Source organism: Danio rerio, chromosome 1 (genome assembly GCF_052040795.2).
Source record: "Danio rerio strain M-AB ecotype USA chromosome 1, GRCz13ab, whole genome shotgun sequence".
In the NCBI taxonomy this organism is placed as follows: domain Eukaryota; kingdom Metazoa; phylum Chordata; class Actinopteri; order Cypriniformes; family Danionidae; genus Danio; species Danio rerio.
This window is the reverse complement of record NC_141021.1, coordinates 53,885,001-53,899,948: the sequence shown is the minus strand read 5'-3', so window position 1 is coordinate 53,899,948 and position 14,948 is coordinate 53,885,001. Positions and strand designations below refer to the sequence as shown.

The following is a 14,948-nucleotide window of genomic DNA, read 5'->3' as shown; positions in this document are numbered from 1 at the left end:
TTGCACCAATTTTGACAGACATTCGTTAAAATTCCATACGATGATGAGAATTATTATAAATAATAATCACAATTTTACATGAAATTGAGAGTAAACACAAAACAAGCAAAAAAGCTCTCCTGTTTAATGACTTACACTCACAAACAACAAAATTGCTGTATAAAAACATGTCATGTCTTTTTAAGTGCAGATGGATAGCGATGACAACTGATATACTTAAACATAATGTCCATATTTCCATTCAGTCCACATTAAAGTCCACTCAAACAGGCAAAATCCACCTTTTATTCTCTGGTCCCTTAAGAGAAAATCCAAAACAAAAACACACAATCAAACATCTAAAATGATTCAAAGGTGATAGTTTACACAGTGACAGCAGTTGAGCTTTGCTTCCTCGAATATAACCACAATCAAAAACACATAAAATCAACAGCTTAAATAAGACCAAACAGTAACAGCAAACTTTCGTTGACCTGAAAAAGCAAAAATCCGACATGAAATATACAGACAGTTTTCAACATTAAACTCTGTCCTCGTCAAAAAAATACTATTAAATAAACCAAACACACTCAGTTCAAGCACACAAGATTTACAATTTACAGAAGCAACCAGCCATATATATCTTACAGCAACAATGAGTGTCATTACCCACAATCCTCCTGTTATAGAGCCCACAGTAAAACACAGAGTACCGGTTTAGCTTCTGATAGACAGCAATGCAACAGCAGGATCATGTATTCAGTGTTTGAGACGTGTGTGTGTGTGTGTGTGTGTGTGTATTAACCAAAGTGATAAAGAACGATTATCAACCCTTCATAAATCAATGCCACATTTAAAGTGTACTCTACAAAAGAAATGTAGGGTTCAACCAAGCATAAAGAAAATTAAGCGTATTTCTAGAATTATTATTTTTAAACAAATAATTAAGCATATCTCCTCTTAAAAAAACATTTTATGCAAAAACATGCTGATACGACAATCAAAGCAAATTAGTTTTTCTTAAAAATATGTAGGAATTAAATGTAGTGCAAAAAAAAGTTTCCACATAAAATTATCTACATCAAATCAAATTAAATATTATTATTATTATTATTATTAATGTTTCATGCAAATTATGCCAGTTTGCAGAGTGATTTATTGATCTATTTTTATTTCTCCCTGACACTGGTGTTAGTGTTTGCTTAATTGTCAAGAAAATAATGTCACAAAAAAATCCAAATAATCAAGAAAACTGCTTTTTTTTTAAAAACTCAAAACAATTTTAGAAAGCAACGAATCAGTTCCTGAATCCATACAACATTCATGGTGTAATTAACAAATCAATATTCAAAAATGATATTAACCTCACTTTTTACTTTATTTCTCCTGTCAAAACTCTCAGCACTATGGAAGCCTGTTCCTGCCACTGAATAATAATAAAAAAAACTCATAAATAAAATGAGTCACAATTCCTAGTTATAAAGTCGCAATTCCAAGTTAAGTCACAATTCCGAGTTATAAAGTCACAATTTCAAGTTGTAGTCGCAATTTCGAGTTAAGTCACAACTCCAAATTCTGAAGTTGCAATTACGAGTTATAGTCAAAATTCCGAGTTAGTCACAATTCCGAGTTATAGTCAAAATTCCGAGTTATAAAGTCGCAATTTCGAATTAGTCGCATTTCCGTGTTATAAAGTCGCAATTCCAAGTTGTAGTCGCAATTCTGAGTTGTAGTCACTATTTCAAGTTATAAAGTCACATTTCCACGTTGTAGTCGCAATTCCGAGTTATAAAGGTGCAATTCCGAGTAATAAAGTCGAAATTTCTAGTTCTAATCTCAATTATGAGTTATAAAGTCAAAATTCCAAGTTATAGTCTCAATTATGAGTTAGAAAGTTGCAACTCCGAGTTATAAAGTTAAAATTCTTAGTTATAAAGTCACAATTTAGAGTTATAAAGTCGCAATTCTGAGTTATGAAGTCACAATTCTAAGTAATTGCGAGCTATAAAGTAGCAATTCTGAGTTATAAAATTAGAATTCCGAGTAAGAAAGTCTGAATTCTGAGATTCGAAATTCTAATTTTATAACTTGTTGTTGTAAAGTTGTAACGTTATATCACAGAATTGCATGATATAATCTCTGAATTGTGACCTTATCTCTAAGAATTGTGACTTTGTAACTCAGAATTGTAACTTTACATCTCAGAATTACGTGATATAATCTCTGAATTGTGACCTTATCTCTAAGAATTGTAACTTTATATCTCAGAATTGCGTGATATAAACTCAGAATTGTGACCTTATCCCTAAAAATTGTGACTTTCTAACTTGGAATTGGGACTTTATAAATCAGAATGCTGACTTTATAACTCGCAATTGCGATTTTGTATCTTAGAATTTTGGCTTTATAACTTGGAATTCTGACGTCAAACTTGCAATTGCGTCTTTATAACTCAAAATTGAAGATGTTCAGAATTCTGACTTCAAACATTTTTTTTAATTTGTATTTTTTTAATTATTATTCAGTGGCGGAAACTGGCTTCCACAAAATACTGTAATCATAATAAATAAAAAAATGTAAGTGAGCACAAATTAATTAAAGGCAAAACACACTTAAAGCCGCAAAAACACTTCACAATTTAAATAAATGCTTGTTTTTGAGTAATGAGAGAATAATTGGATTTTAAAAAAAAATTTGGGGGGCCAGATTACAATGATGCATAAATAAATAAACATAAATAAATTCAAGCATAATTCACACAACGTAACTTTTGGGGCAAACTGTACTTTTAACTACTTTTATAATCAAATCACAACTCAAAAAGCATAAAAAAAGTATTCTAAAAATCTGCAATATTCTCTTTATGCAAAGCATCGTTTTTTTTGGAAGGACTGTGTTGTTTGATAAATGATCCAGTTAGTTATTTTCCCCATGATGCCTCAGTGTCAGGTTAGAGACGTGAGGATCAGCAGCTTGAGGCGCTTCAGTGCAGAATCTCAGTGTTACATGTGGAAAAACAAAAAATCAGCTCAGAGCAGCACAAACTCATCTGTGCTTCCTCTTTTGTTGTTGCGGCTCAATCTGCTGCAGGTGAAGATGTGTGCAGGAGCGTCCACGGACCCTCCACTCGGACCCTCCATGCCATAGATCTGCCCACGGCCCTCCACAAACGTGAAGATGGGATACTTCTCCTTAGAGGACGACAAAGCCTAAAATATCATCAGAAATATTAGGAGCGTAACAGTAGATAGATTATTAGTCTGTCTGTAAAATTCAAATATTTTGAAACAGTGATGTTGAACAGATTTCTGTCCACAATATTTGCTATTATATTTGTTATATTAGATTTTATTATAAAATAAATGCTAAGGAAATTTTTACATTTAAATGCTGTATTTAGTTTGAATGGGCTCTTCAATGATATCATGTAAGGGTGGGACCAATTTGACCCTCACATGAGATCCACCAATGGAAAACCAGAGTCGATAATCAACACAGTGGAGGAGATATCCATCCATTATTATTCAGAAGTTTACAAAAGACATTTCAGTCCAGACACTCACTTCACTGACTGCCGTGCACAAGGACTCGAAGTCTGTTTTAGAGCGAGCGTAGAGGCCGATGGTGCAGCTGGGGTCCATTCGGCTGAAGTTCATCTTCCTCGGAGAGTTACAGTGAAAAGACTGTGAGAGAAAACAACAGTTATAATATAACTTGATAGCAAGGTTATAATAGTTTTGGATTTTTCATTAGTTTTAGTTTCTATTTCGTTTGACTTTTTGTTTACAAACTCATTCGTTTTAATTAGTTTTAGAGGTAGATTTACTAGTTTTTATTAGTTTCTATATTTTGAAATTACTTAATTTGAGGGTGCTTTCACACCTGTGAATCGATTCAGTTGTTCCGAAACAGAGATTACAATTGTTACATTGTTGCTCTTTGCTCTTGGAGCGGTTCGCTTTCACACGGCAAAGTTTCTAATCGGACCAAAAGAGCTAAAACAAGTCACGTGCGAGTAAACTCTCCTCACATTGGTCAGAGTGTCAGGGTTTATTTTGCAGTGTCCCGCTCAGCTGTCAGGAGAGGTGGTGGTTTGGTGGTGATTGACAGGGTGCGCGCACGATGTGTCTGAGGAGAGACGCGGTGGGGAGGGGTGAGAAGGGTGCGCGACAATGCCTATTTGAGGACCGGGAGGGAGACACGAGATCATCACTCGTTTGCGGGCATCCGGAGACTCGCGAAACTTCCCGCCCTACTCATAATTCTCTCTTCATATAGCCGTAAGCCTATTACATATCCATAAAACACTGTGATACAACCGCGCTCGGATCGCATCGTTTTCTCACTGCAATCGAACCGCTCCAGGGTTCGTTTCAATCGAGCCGAGACCACCTCATTTAAGAGATCTCGGAGCGATTACTTTGGCGCGGAACAGAGCGCGCTTGCCCTGTTCACATATGCCAAACGAACCGCGCTAACTGGGCAAACGAGATACGTTCCGAAACAAAAGTGTAGGTGTGAAAGCACCCTTAGTTTAGTTTTTATTAGTTTCAGTTTTTTCTAAATAAGGATATTTGTTAGGTGCAAGATTCAAAATCAATAGAATAAATATTGTATAATAAAAACTTAGCCCTACATTTTTAGAAATCTGTATTTAGAGGACACATGAACACTATCAACTACCATCTACTCAAATTCATCTACCATCTACCTCAAATTCAAATACAACAGCCCACAAAATAGCAACCTTAAGCACAATATGTTCGCAAGGCTGCTTTGAGGTTAGATACACAGTAGTGATGGAAGTTCAGATATTTCACTCGGATGTTTGGACACAACACACGAACATTATGTAGTCAGCAATAGTAATTTCAGTCAGCTAAAACCACCGTGATCTGAAAAACGTCTTACAGTAAAGTTTTGCCACCCAACTGAAACATGATTGACTTATTTAAATTCCATTACGATGTACGGTTATGAAATACACTTTCGTTTTTTCACAAGATGCTCTCATTTAAGCCTTCGGTTAACCTGCATTGCAGTTGAAGTTTAGTTCAGTCACAGCAGGCTGTCATGTACTGTTTGTGTTCGGTTCACTGAATCACGCATGCGCAGTATTATCGGTTCATCGCTTCTCAAATTTGATCTCAGTGTAACGTTACTGTTCTAATAACTAAATGAGAGTATATATTGGATTATTTCGAGTCAGAGGGGGGTATTAGGCTTCCTAAAAAGTAGTTTGTGGATAAGTGCTTACTGGAGACGCGAATCGTTTCAAATGATGCAGTTCATTTTGGTGAACTCGTTCAACTGGTTTACTTAGAAGATCTGATTAAAAAGATTCGTTCGCGATAGCGATACAGAGATAAAAAACAATTTTTGGGCACAAATGTGTTAAATTAATAGTTTTAAGTGCCTGTAATGCTGTCACCGTGCTGCTGTCATGTCCACTCGTTGTTTTTGTCATGGGAGCAACAGCGAGGACTGACTGGAGGAGAACTGGCTCAAGCAGGACTACAGACTCAGTTGCAGTACTGGTTAAACCCCTGCAGCGTGAATTAGATTGACTTCTAAAAGGCTTACAGTAAGATTATGTGTTAAATAAATTTACAAATACGAAAATGAAGGAGGTTTTTGCTATAAATTTAGTTAGTTTCAGTTAGCTTTGTATGTACACAATACAGTTTCAGTTAGTTCTGTTTTTTTTTTTTTTTAGTTAACAACAATTATTTTAAATTTTAGTTTTTGTTTTTTCGTTCGTTTTCGTTAACTATAATAGCCTTGGTGTCAGGCATGGTGAATATCTTTTTATAAATGCTTAAACTGCCCACAAAGTGCTTTGAAATGTGCATTTTTTTATTCAATGTTTGACATAATCTTAACGGTAAAATGATGAGGGGCGGGGCCTAGAGTAGCTCCTCCCCTTTAAAAAAACTGCCAATAGTGTTTCACACCTCTGCCAGTGAGAGCAGTTGAGCTCAAATGAAAAGCAAATGAGAAGCATCTTGAAGGGGGCGGGGCATGTCAGATGCTAGAGAGCATTTGATTGGTCAGACGACTTGAAATTGATTTGAGAAACTGAAATGGTTGCTGAGAGGATGTGAAAACAAATCTTTGACAACATTTCTCATTTTGAAGGCTTCTACTGTCCTCTGGAGTTCACAATTATTGAGGAAGCTTTCATGACTGATATGAATTATGCATGTTTACCGTCAAGGCAACCTGGGGTGCTGAAATATAATTGGTTAAACTGGCAGTGGGGAGGTTTTAGAGACCAAAACACACATTTTCAAAGGAGAAATACTGACTTTAGAACTGATTTCAGATAAACAAGTATGTTCACTAAGCATGTTTCTCAAATATCTGCAAACATATTATGGTATTTTTATGAGTTCTAGGGGTCAAAAATGTACATACAGCATCTTTAATGTTGTTTTGGGTCTCACCTCTAGAGAGAAATTGGCTTGAGTGACATCCACCACCGGCTGACAGTAGTGTGGGTCCAGATATAACAGCTGCTCATCTGCAAGAACACAGTCAGACAGCAGCCAATCAGAGAGCAGACTGGACCACAGCTACCAATCAAAACAGAGATTTTCATAGAAGCATACCTTGAAAGCCGACAAAAAACAGTGAATGCTTGGGTTTCCCTCCAATAATTCCTATACAGCATTTTAACTTGAGAATATTCTAGAAAAAAAGAAATTCTTGATTTCAGACAAATGTTAATAAAATGACATTTATTTAAGCTAAAAACAATGCATTATATAATTTAAAAATATATTTATATATTATATATATGATAATTATATTATGCATTAGTGCACAAGTAATACACAAGGCCACTTTTTCCATGTTGTTAAAAATTTTTATTGTAATGTAATGCTGAACAATATTAATAAAAAGCATTAAAAAATAAAAATTGAAAATAAATAATAATAATAATGTGAAATAAAAATGTTTATTGATGTAACTACACTGGATACCAAATGCCAATATTATTAATTCAAGAAATTAAATAGACTTACATTCCTTTGCTAAAGTACATACTAAATTTACTAAAAGTAAATACTAAAGTACAAATAGCATAAAATAACAACAACAAAGAAAAATAGAAAAATAAATAAATAAATATATAGTAAATATTGTTTTAAAAAAGGAATAATAATAATAATAATAATAATAATAATATAATTCAAAACTGTTTATCAATGTAACTAATCTAGGGGCCAAATGCCAATATTATTAATTCAAGAAAATAAATAGAATTACATAACTTTGCAATACTAAAATACATTAGAAAAAATACAAGTAATATAAAATAATAACAATAACAACAACAACAATAAAGAAAAATAGAAAAATAAATAAATAAATAGTAAATTTAGTAAAACAATATTAAAATATTAATAATAATGATAACTAACAACAATAACAGTAAATAATAATAATAATAATATAAAATAAAACAGTTTATCAATGTAACTACACTGGATGTCAAATGCCAATATTATGAACTCAAGAAAATAAATAGAATTACATTCCCTTGCAATACTAAAATACATTATAAAAAATAAAAATAATATAACAACAACAAAGAAAATAGAAAAATAATTAAATAAATCGTAAATTAGGAAAAAATGTAATAATAATGATAATAATAAACAATAAATAATAATAATATAATAAAACTGTTTATCAATATAACTACACTGGATGTCAAATGCCTATATTATTAATTCAAGAAAATAAATAGAATTACATTCCTTTGCAATACTAAAATACTCTAATAAAAATACAAATAACATAAAATAACAACAACAACAAAAAAAAGATGAATAATTGGATATAAAAATTGTTAAATAAATGGATGAATAAATGAATAAAATTAATTAATATAAAATATAGTAAAAATATTGGTATTTTAGGCCCATTATTCAAGATGTTTAAAAAACATTATGTAATAGAATATAACAATTACACACATTAAATGTAAGACATCACAAAACTTATATTATTCCAATGCAATACTACATCACATTTATTCTATTATTAAAAAGCATACATTACAGCATTTTAACTTAAAGAAAAGATTCTTCAAATTTAAGACAAATGTAAATATAATAATTTTTCTATAGTAATATAGTATTTTAGTAATAATAAACCACATTTGTCCAAAAACAATTACATAAAATAAAAATCTATTTATGCCGAAAGTGGTTTATTTTTAATTGTTGAATTTCTGCATGACCAGTAGACGTACCTTGACACACTCAATGTATGAAGGGTTTAGTGACTCTCCCCCAAGTCGCACTGGCACTAGAATGACGACTGATTTCCACCCCACACCGCTGGACTCACACAAACTCATGACATCTTCTTTATATACTGCAGCAGAAGCAGAACTTTACTCACACGCATGCGCAGGGCACAGTTTCACTTTCACTTTTATACTTTTAACTTTTATGAACCCATCATCCAACATGCACAATTTTTTGACCTCAGTAGCACCATTGCATTTTACAGCACAATAAGAATTAACATGGGCTACAGATTCTCTGTTTTTAATCTGCTCATGTGATGAACAATCTACAGACTCACCAGTGCAGTCCTGCGCCACATACACAGCAAGATCCTCAAACTCAGCAGCTCGCGCCACAGCTTTTCTGAAAGAAGAAGAAGAAGAAGAAAAAAATCTAAGACAGCAGGAAATCAACTGTTCAGTTCAGGTATTCAGGGAAATTGTCTGAGATGCATGATAAGAGTGTACAATATTTATTTGCTATGATTAAATTGGAATTTTTTCTTTCTCACCTCAGCATGTGTGCTACTACAGACGGGCCATACCAGTCTCCTGCCCTCTTTCCAGACTCCTTTCCCAGCTCTACCAGTTGGTGGACGCCAAAAGGAGCGGAGGGGTGATCCCCAAAACAGGACACTACCTTCCGATGCAGAGCATCTACCTGCGGGTCAGGACTGGCTGAAGGACATCTGGCCGGCGCCCGCCTGTGGGCCTCAGTGATGCCTGGACTGGGGTTTATCTGAGGAATAGAGCTGCTCCAAGAGGAACTGAAAGACGGCATGGACATCCCAGCCGGACGAGAAGGAGAACGAGGCTTCAGCACCTCGAAATCCACATCTGTGAGCGCATGACAGTCTGACCACCTCCAGTCTGAGACAGAGAGGAGAAAAACACATGAGACACCTGCTATGAAAGACATGGGAAAAAACAGGAGGCTATGAACATTTGTGGTCAAGAAATTGGTCACACTTTACAATAAGGTTCATTAGTTAATGTTAATTAATGCATTTACTAACATGAACAAACAATGAACAATACATTTACTACTGTATTTGTTCATGTTAGTTAACGTTAGTTAATGAAAATACAGTTGTTCATTGTTAGTTCATGTTAACTCATGATGCATTATTTATGTTAACAAGCATGGACTTGAATGTTAATAATGCATTAGCAAATGTTCAATTATGATTAATAAATGCTGAACAAGTGTTGTTCATGATTAGTTCATGTTAGTAAATGCATTAACTAATGAACCTTATTGTAAAGTGTTACCAAGAAATTAATATTTAAATTGTGGGAAAGTTTATAAATTATATATAAATATATTTAAATTGTTTCATAAGATTTGTACTTTAAATAAAAAGTAAAAATCCTCAGTTTTTTTCTGAATGCATCAATGAATTGTGGAGAGAAATAAATGTAAAAAAAAAAAAACATCACAATTTTCATATTAATAAAAAAATATATTTTTTTTGAGCAGCGAATCAGCTTATTAGAATGAATTCTGCTGGATCATGTGACACTGAAGCCTGGCCTAATGATGCTAAAAATGCAGTTTTTCACCAAAGTAATACATTGCATTTTATTAACATTTTATATTAGAAAACAGATTTTTTAAATAGCATTAATATTTCACAATTTAACAATTTTTGTTGCATTTTTGATTAAATAAATGCAGTTTTGGTGACCATAAGAGACTTATTTCATAACATTAAAAACATTTTATTAACCCTCAGATGTTTTGAATAGTGGTTGTGAATGTAAATGAAAAACATTTTGGTCTCAACATTGAAATAAAATGACAAAAATTTAAGTTATTTTTATATTTATATTCCGCTTTGTGCTCTTTAACTCTTTCACTTGTATGATCACAAGGATGTGATTAGCCTTGGTTGGTCCCTGAAGTGTACAATCACACTGGTGTGATTAGTAAATTCAGAGCACACACTAAAGAGGGTTTATGATACTAAAGGATAGTTTAACTATTCTAAGTGATAAACTTGACACACCACCACAGGAACTTTAGAACGCAATGGATTCCAAGTAATTATTTTAATTAATTTAGTAATTAATGGATTCTAAGTTTATTTTATCTTTTCCATAATTACAGTAAATAATATTTAACTAGATATTTTTCAAGACACTTCTTTACAGCTTAGGGTGACTTTTAAAAGCTTAACTAAGTTAATTAGGTTAATTAAGCAAGTTATTTTATAACGATGGTTTGTTCTGTAAACTATTAGAAAGAAATATATAGCTTAAAGGGGGTAATAATATTGACCGTAAAACAGTTTATAAAATATTCAAAACTGCTTTTATTCTAGCCAAAATAAAACAAATAAGACTTTCCATAGAAGAAAAAATATTATCAGATATACTGTGAAAGTTTCCTTGTTCTGTTAAACATCATTTGGGAAATATTTAAAAATAAACAAAATTCAAAGGGGGTCAAATAATTCTTACTTTAACTTTATGTATGTATGTATGTATGTATAGAAGAATAAGCGGTCAAACTAAATTGTATTATGTTTTAATTGATGAAAACTGCTAGTTTTAAAACTCATCACATTTTTAAAGATAATAAAAATAATGAAAATTTGTTACGACATCAAATAAATATTTTCTAAATAACCGTGTCCCTGACAAGATACTTTGGTTTATAAAAGACCACTCATTTATTGTGGATATCTTCTGTAAATAATGGTAAAAATGTTGACATGTCATTTTCCCCCCACAGTCCAAAGACATGTGTCATAGGTGAACTGGGTGAGCTAAATTGTAGTGCATGTGCGAATGAGAAGGTATGGGTGTTTCCCAGTGATGGGTTGCAGCTAGAAGGGCATCTACTGTCTAAAACCGGATAAGTTGGTGCTTCATTCGGCTGTGGCGACCGCTGATTAATAAAGGGACTAAGCCGAAAAAAAAAAGAATGAGCCAGTAGAAGACTTCTATGGGCAGTGGAAGTGCATGTGAGACCTGTGGGCATGAGGTGTAGCAGGAGCCCCTGCGCCAGCATCATCTGTCCGCTGCGCAGCATGCAGCCCCAGCCGCAGTCTGTGGTCAGACTCGACCCATCCAGCTGAGGAAACTCCCGTCTGTAGGTCAGCCACACACATGACACAAACGTCTGCCGGAAACGCTCCACCTCGTCTGAGAACAAGATGCCAAAAACAACACAATCTTTACTAAAATGTGCATTAAAGGGGATCTGTTATGTAAAAATCTCTTTTATAACAGGTTTAAAAACACAGTTGTGAGGCAACAGTGTGCGAATATAGCCAGCCTCTAATGGTGAAAATGTATCAACTCTTTTTATTTATAGTGACACTACATAAAAACTGTCTGCAGAAACATATTCTCCCTGCCCATTAGTGACAATCTCTCCCACATTAGCATAGACAGCCCTGAGAGAGAAGCAGACATCTGCTATTAGAATTTTGAAACTGCTGCTATGGTGATACATAGGCATTTGTAGCTCCACCCCCTTTTGAAAAGAGGGCTGGGAACAGAATTTCATTTGAATTTAAAGTGACAGTCAACAAAACAGCACAATTTAGATCAAAGACTAAAAGGGGCTGCTTAAACGAGTTACAAAACATTATTTGTGGGGCATTTTGAGTTTAAATTTCACACGCACATCAGAGACTTATTTTACATTCTGTAAAAAGGGGCATAATAGGTCCCCTTTAATGACCACTTTCTATTTCCCTTCACTTTTCACACAGATATCAAAACAAAAGGTCTGCTACAGCACAATGAAGCCAGGGACATATCCAATCTGCTACAAACAGAATCAGGCCCTGTTTACACTAGTGTGTTTTAGTTTTAAAACGGGGTTTTAGATAAAAAACGATCTGCGTCCACATTAGCATTTTACCTAGCGTCTCTAAACATATCTCCGTCCACACTACGCCACCAAAAATGTATATCACGTGACCATGCGTGCACTCTAGGCATGCGCGTTCTAGCATAAACAGAAAGGTTATTGTTAGTCAACAGACGCCGGTTGGACATTAAATGCGATGGCAAAGAAAGCAAGAGAGGTATTTTTGTGGATAGATGACGAGGTCGAGTTGTTACTAAACGTAACAAAAGAATAACTGCACATTGGCGCCTAAAACAGACAATAGTGCAAACAACACTCCCATTTCTGTGCCCATGTTGTTGTTTACAGTGAAGATAGGTCTGTTGTTTTTCGGTAGTGTTAAAGCCATGTGTTATAGTCATGTGATAGGGGCTTGACAAATAAGGGAAGGATACGCAATGGCACAAAAGCCCCAATCAGGTAGCGAATCTCAGCAGTCCCGCCTACCGTTTTCAGATGTCTCCGTTTTTCCTCATCCACACTGGGACGGAGCAGCAGCGTTTTAGAATGAAAACTGCCTGTCCAGCGTTTTCAAAACGCTCCATTTTCGGCGCTCGAGAACTCCGGCGTAATGTGGACGGATGGCGTAACCGTAGTAAAACTTATGCGTTTAAAACAAAAACGCATTAGTGTAAACGGGGCCTCAGATTAAAAACTTTGTAATGTGTAAAAAAATAACTCCATCTCTGACAAAAAAAAGACAAAATTACAAGACTGTGAGCTTCACCAGTCCCTCCAGGATTTTGTAGCAACATTTTTATTTTATACTTTTGGCCTAAAATTGTGATGGCTTTTTTCCCCAAAATATAGGCATTATTTGCTTTAATTCTTGTGTCAAATTCTTTGTTTTGCTGTGAAAATACACACAAATCTTGTAAAATGTTTCCTTTTTTGATCTTAAGAACCATTGCACTTTCAAGATCTGAGAAACACTGAGAGAAAAACTACAATACTTAGAAAAATAGTGAAAGAGAATAAAGAAACGATGATACTGAAAAATGTTTATACACACAGATATTGCAAAAGAAAATTGAGACTAGTAGAAAACTCATAATTTTCTCTTTTTTTCTGAATTTATGATTTATAAACTTTTCGTAAACCCAAACTTTTTCATATAAAAGGCCAAAAACTAAATATCATTGATAGTCGTGGGCAGAAGATAAATATATTAAACTATTTTACATTCAATTTGCCATGTGCGGCAGATCACATGCCTCAGATCACATGCCTCACCTTCATTATTGAACAGAAACGACTGCCCCAGCAGGATCAGAGGAGAGCTCTTGTTGAAGGAAGTTTTAGATTTAACGGTCCAGCCTGAGAAAATAAAAGACAGGAACTTACTAACGCGGTCATTTTTAAACATGTGTTTCTACATCTGACTTCAAAAATAGCCCAGCAGAAAAAAAGGAACCAAATATTTGTGTCATTGTTTTTTGTCAGTCATGGAAAACATAAAAATCAAAATTAGGGCTGGATGATAATCTCATATCACTATAACGATACGTATCATAATATATCATTTCCGCAAATTCAATAAATTATTAGTTTATATATATATATATATATATATATATATATATATATATATATATATATATATATATATATATATATATACACATACATACATACATACATACATACATACATACATACATACATACATACATAAACTAACCATAATTTTTTTTTTTTACTTTCTAAAGTATATACTAATAAGTAGAAATTTACTCATTAATATGTGATCACAATTCTCACTTATTTTAGAACTCCAGGGCAAATGTTTAATTAAAAATGAAGAAATATAAATTAAATATTAATTTTAAAACACTTAGAAAAGCCTAGCAACATAAAAAGTGCAGCACACTTCTTTTAATCTTGCGCCTTGCGTTCTCAGAATGGAAAAAGAGCGTTCCGTGTGACTGGCTTCTTGTTTATGTTTCTGTCTACATCCCTGTAATGGTGTGTAATATTGTGCTTATGTAAATTTGGAAAAAGTACTACCATAAACAAAGTGTTGTGACACCACGATATAAACAATAGACTTTAATACAGCTGAAGTCAAAATTATTTCCTCGAAGCAAGCTGAACTGCCGCTCTAGGCAAAGGATGGTCACGCCGCCTTCAACCCCAACCCTCTCTATTCTGCCACCCTAGACACGGATATAACAGAGGGCGCGGGTGGTGAGGATAGTTTTGGGGACGCCGCTCTCTCTATTCTATCGCCCTAGACGCGGATATAACTAAGGGCGTGGGTGGTGAGGGTAGTGTTGCGGACGCCGCCCTCTAGTCGCGCATATTACTGAGGGAATGGATAGTGAGGGTAGTGTCGCGGACGCCGCCCTCTCTATCCTGCCGCTCTAGGCGTGAACTGAGGGCGCGGGTGGTGAGGATAGTGTCACGGACACTGCCCTCTCTATTAGTCGCGGATATTACTGAGGGCGCGGGTGGTGAGGGTAGTGTCACGGACGCCGCCCTCTCTATCCTGCCGCTCTAGGCGTGAACTGAGGGCGCGGGTGGTGAGGATAGTGTCGCGGACACTGCCCTCTCTATTAGTCGCGGATATTACTGAGGGCGCGGGTGGTGAGGGTAGTGTCACGGACGCCGCCCTCTCTATCCTGCCGCCCTAGACGCGAACTGAGGGCGCGGGTGGTGAGGGTAGTGTCTGGGACGCCGCCATCTCTATTCTGCCGCACTAGGCGGACGCCTAGGTTGCCTCAATGGATTTGCCGGCCCTGGATGTTTAACAGATCAAGGAATTTTTCACAGTATTTCCTATAATATTTTTTCTTCTGGAGA

The 14,948-nt window shown here is 34.9% G+C and overlaps 1 protein-coding gene across 10 annotated transcripts in view; it reads right to left on the bottom strand.

Annotated features, from left to right (window-relative positions):
- Nucleotides 1-12: 12 nt before the first annotated feature.
- Nucleotides 13-14,948, bottom strand: part of atg4da (autophagy related 4D, cysteine peptidase a) — a 20,341-nt gene continuing 5,405 nt past the window's right edge. For 3 of the 10 annotated variants that reach the window (XR_015475950.1, XR_015475952.1, XR_015475946.1), the window contains 10 exons: nt 13,380-13,463; nt 11,258-11,431; nt 8,794-9,151; nt 8,581-8,645; nt 8,243-8,367; nt 6,591-6,669; nt 6,426-6,502; nt 3,543-3,662; nt 2,320-3,188; nt 103-2,214 (listed from right to left, as the gene is read on the bottom strand). Coding sequence is in view for 3 of the 10 variants with exons in the window: in NM_001423806.1 (NP_001410735.1) it covers nt 3,009-3,188; nt 3,543-3,662; nt 6,426-6,502; nt 6,591-6,669; nt 8,243-8,367; nt 8,581-8,645; nt 8,794-9,151; nt 11,258-11,431; nt 13,380-13,463 (1,262 nt within the window). In the remaining 7 variants the exon portion in view is untranslated. Of the gene's footprint in view, nt 3,189-3,542; nt 3,663-6,425; nt 6,503-6,590; nt 6,670-8,242; nt 8,368-8,580; nt 8,646-8,793; nt 9,152-11,257; nt 11,432-13,379; nt 13,464-14,948 lie in introns of all 10 variants that reach the window. The other 7 variants (XR_015475949.1, XR_015475947.1, XR_015475951.1 and 4 more) reach the window with 4 other exon arrangements.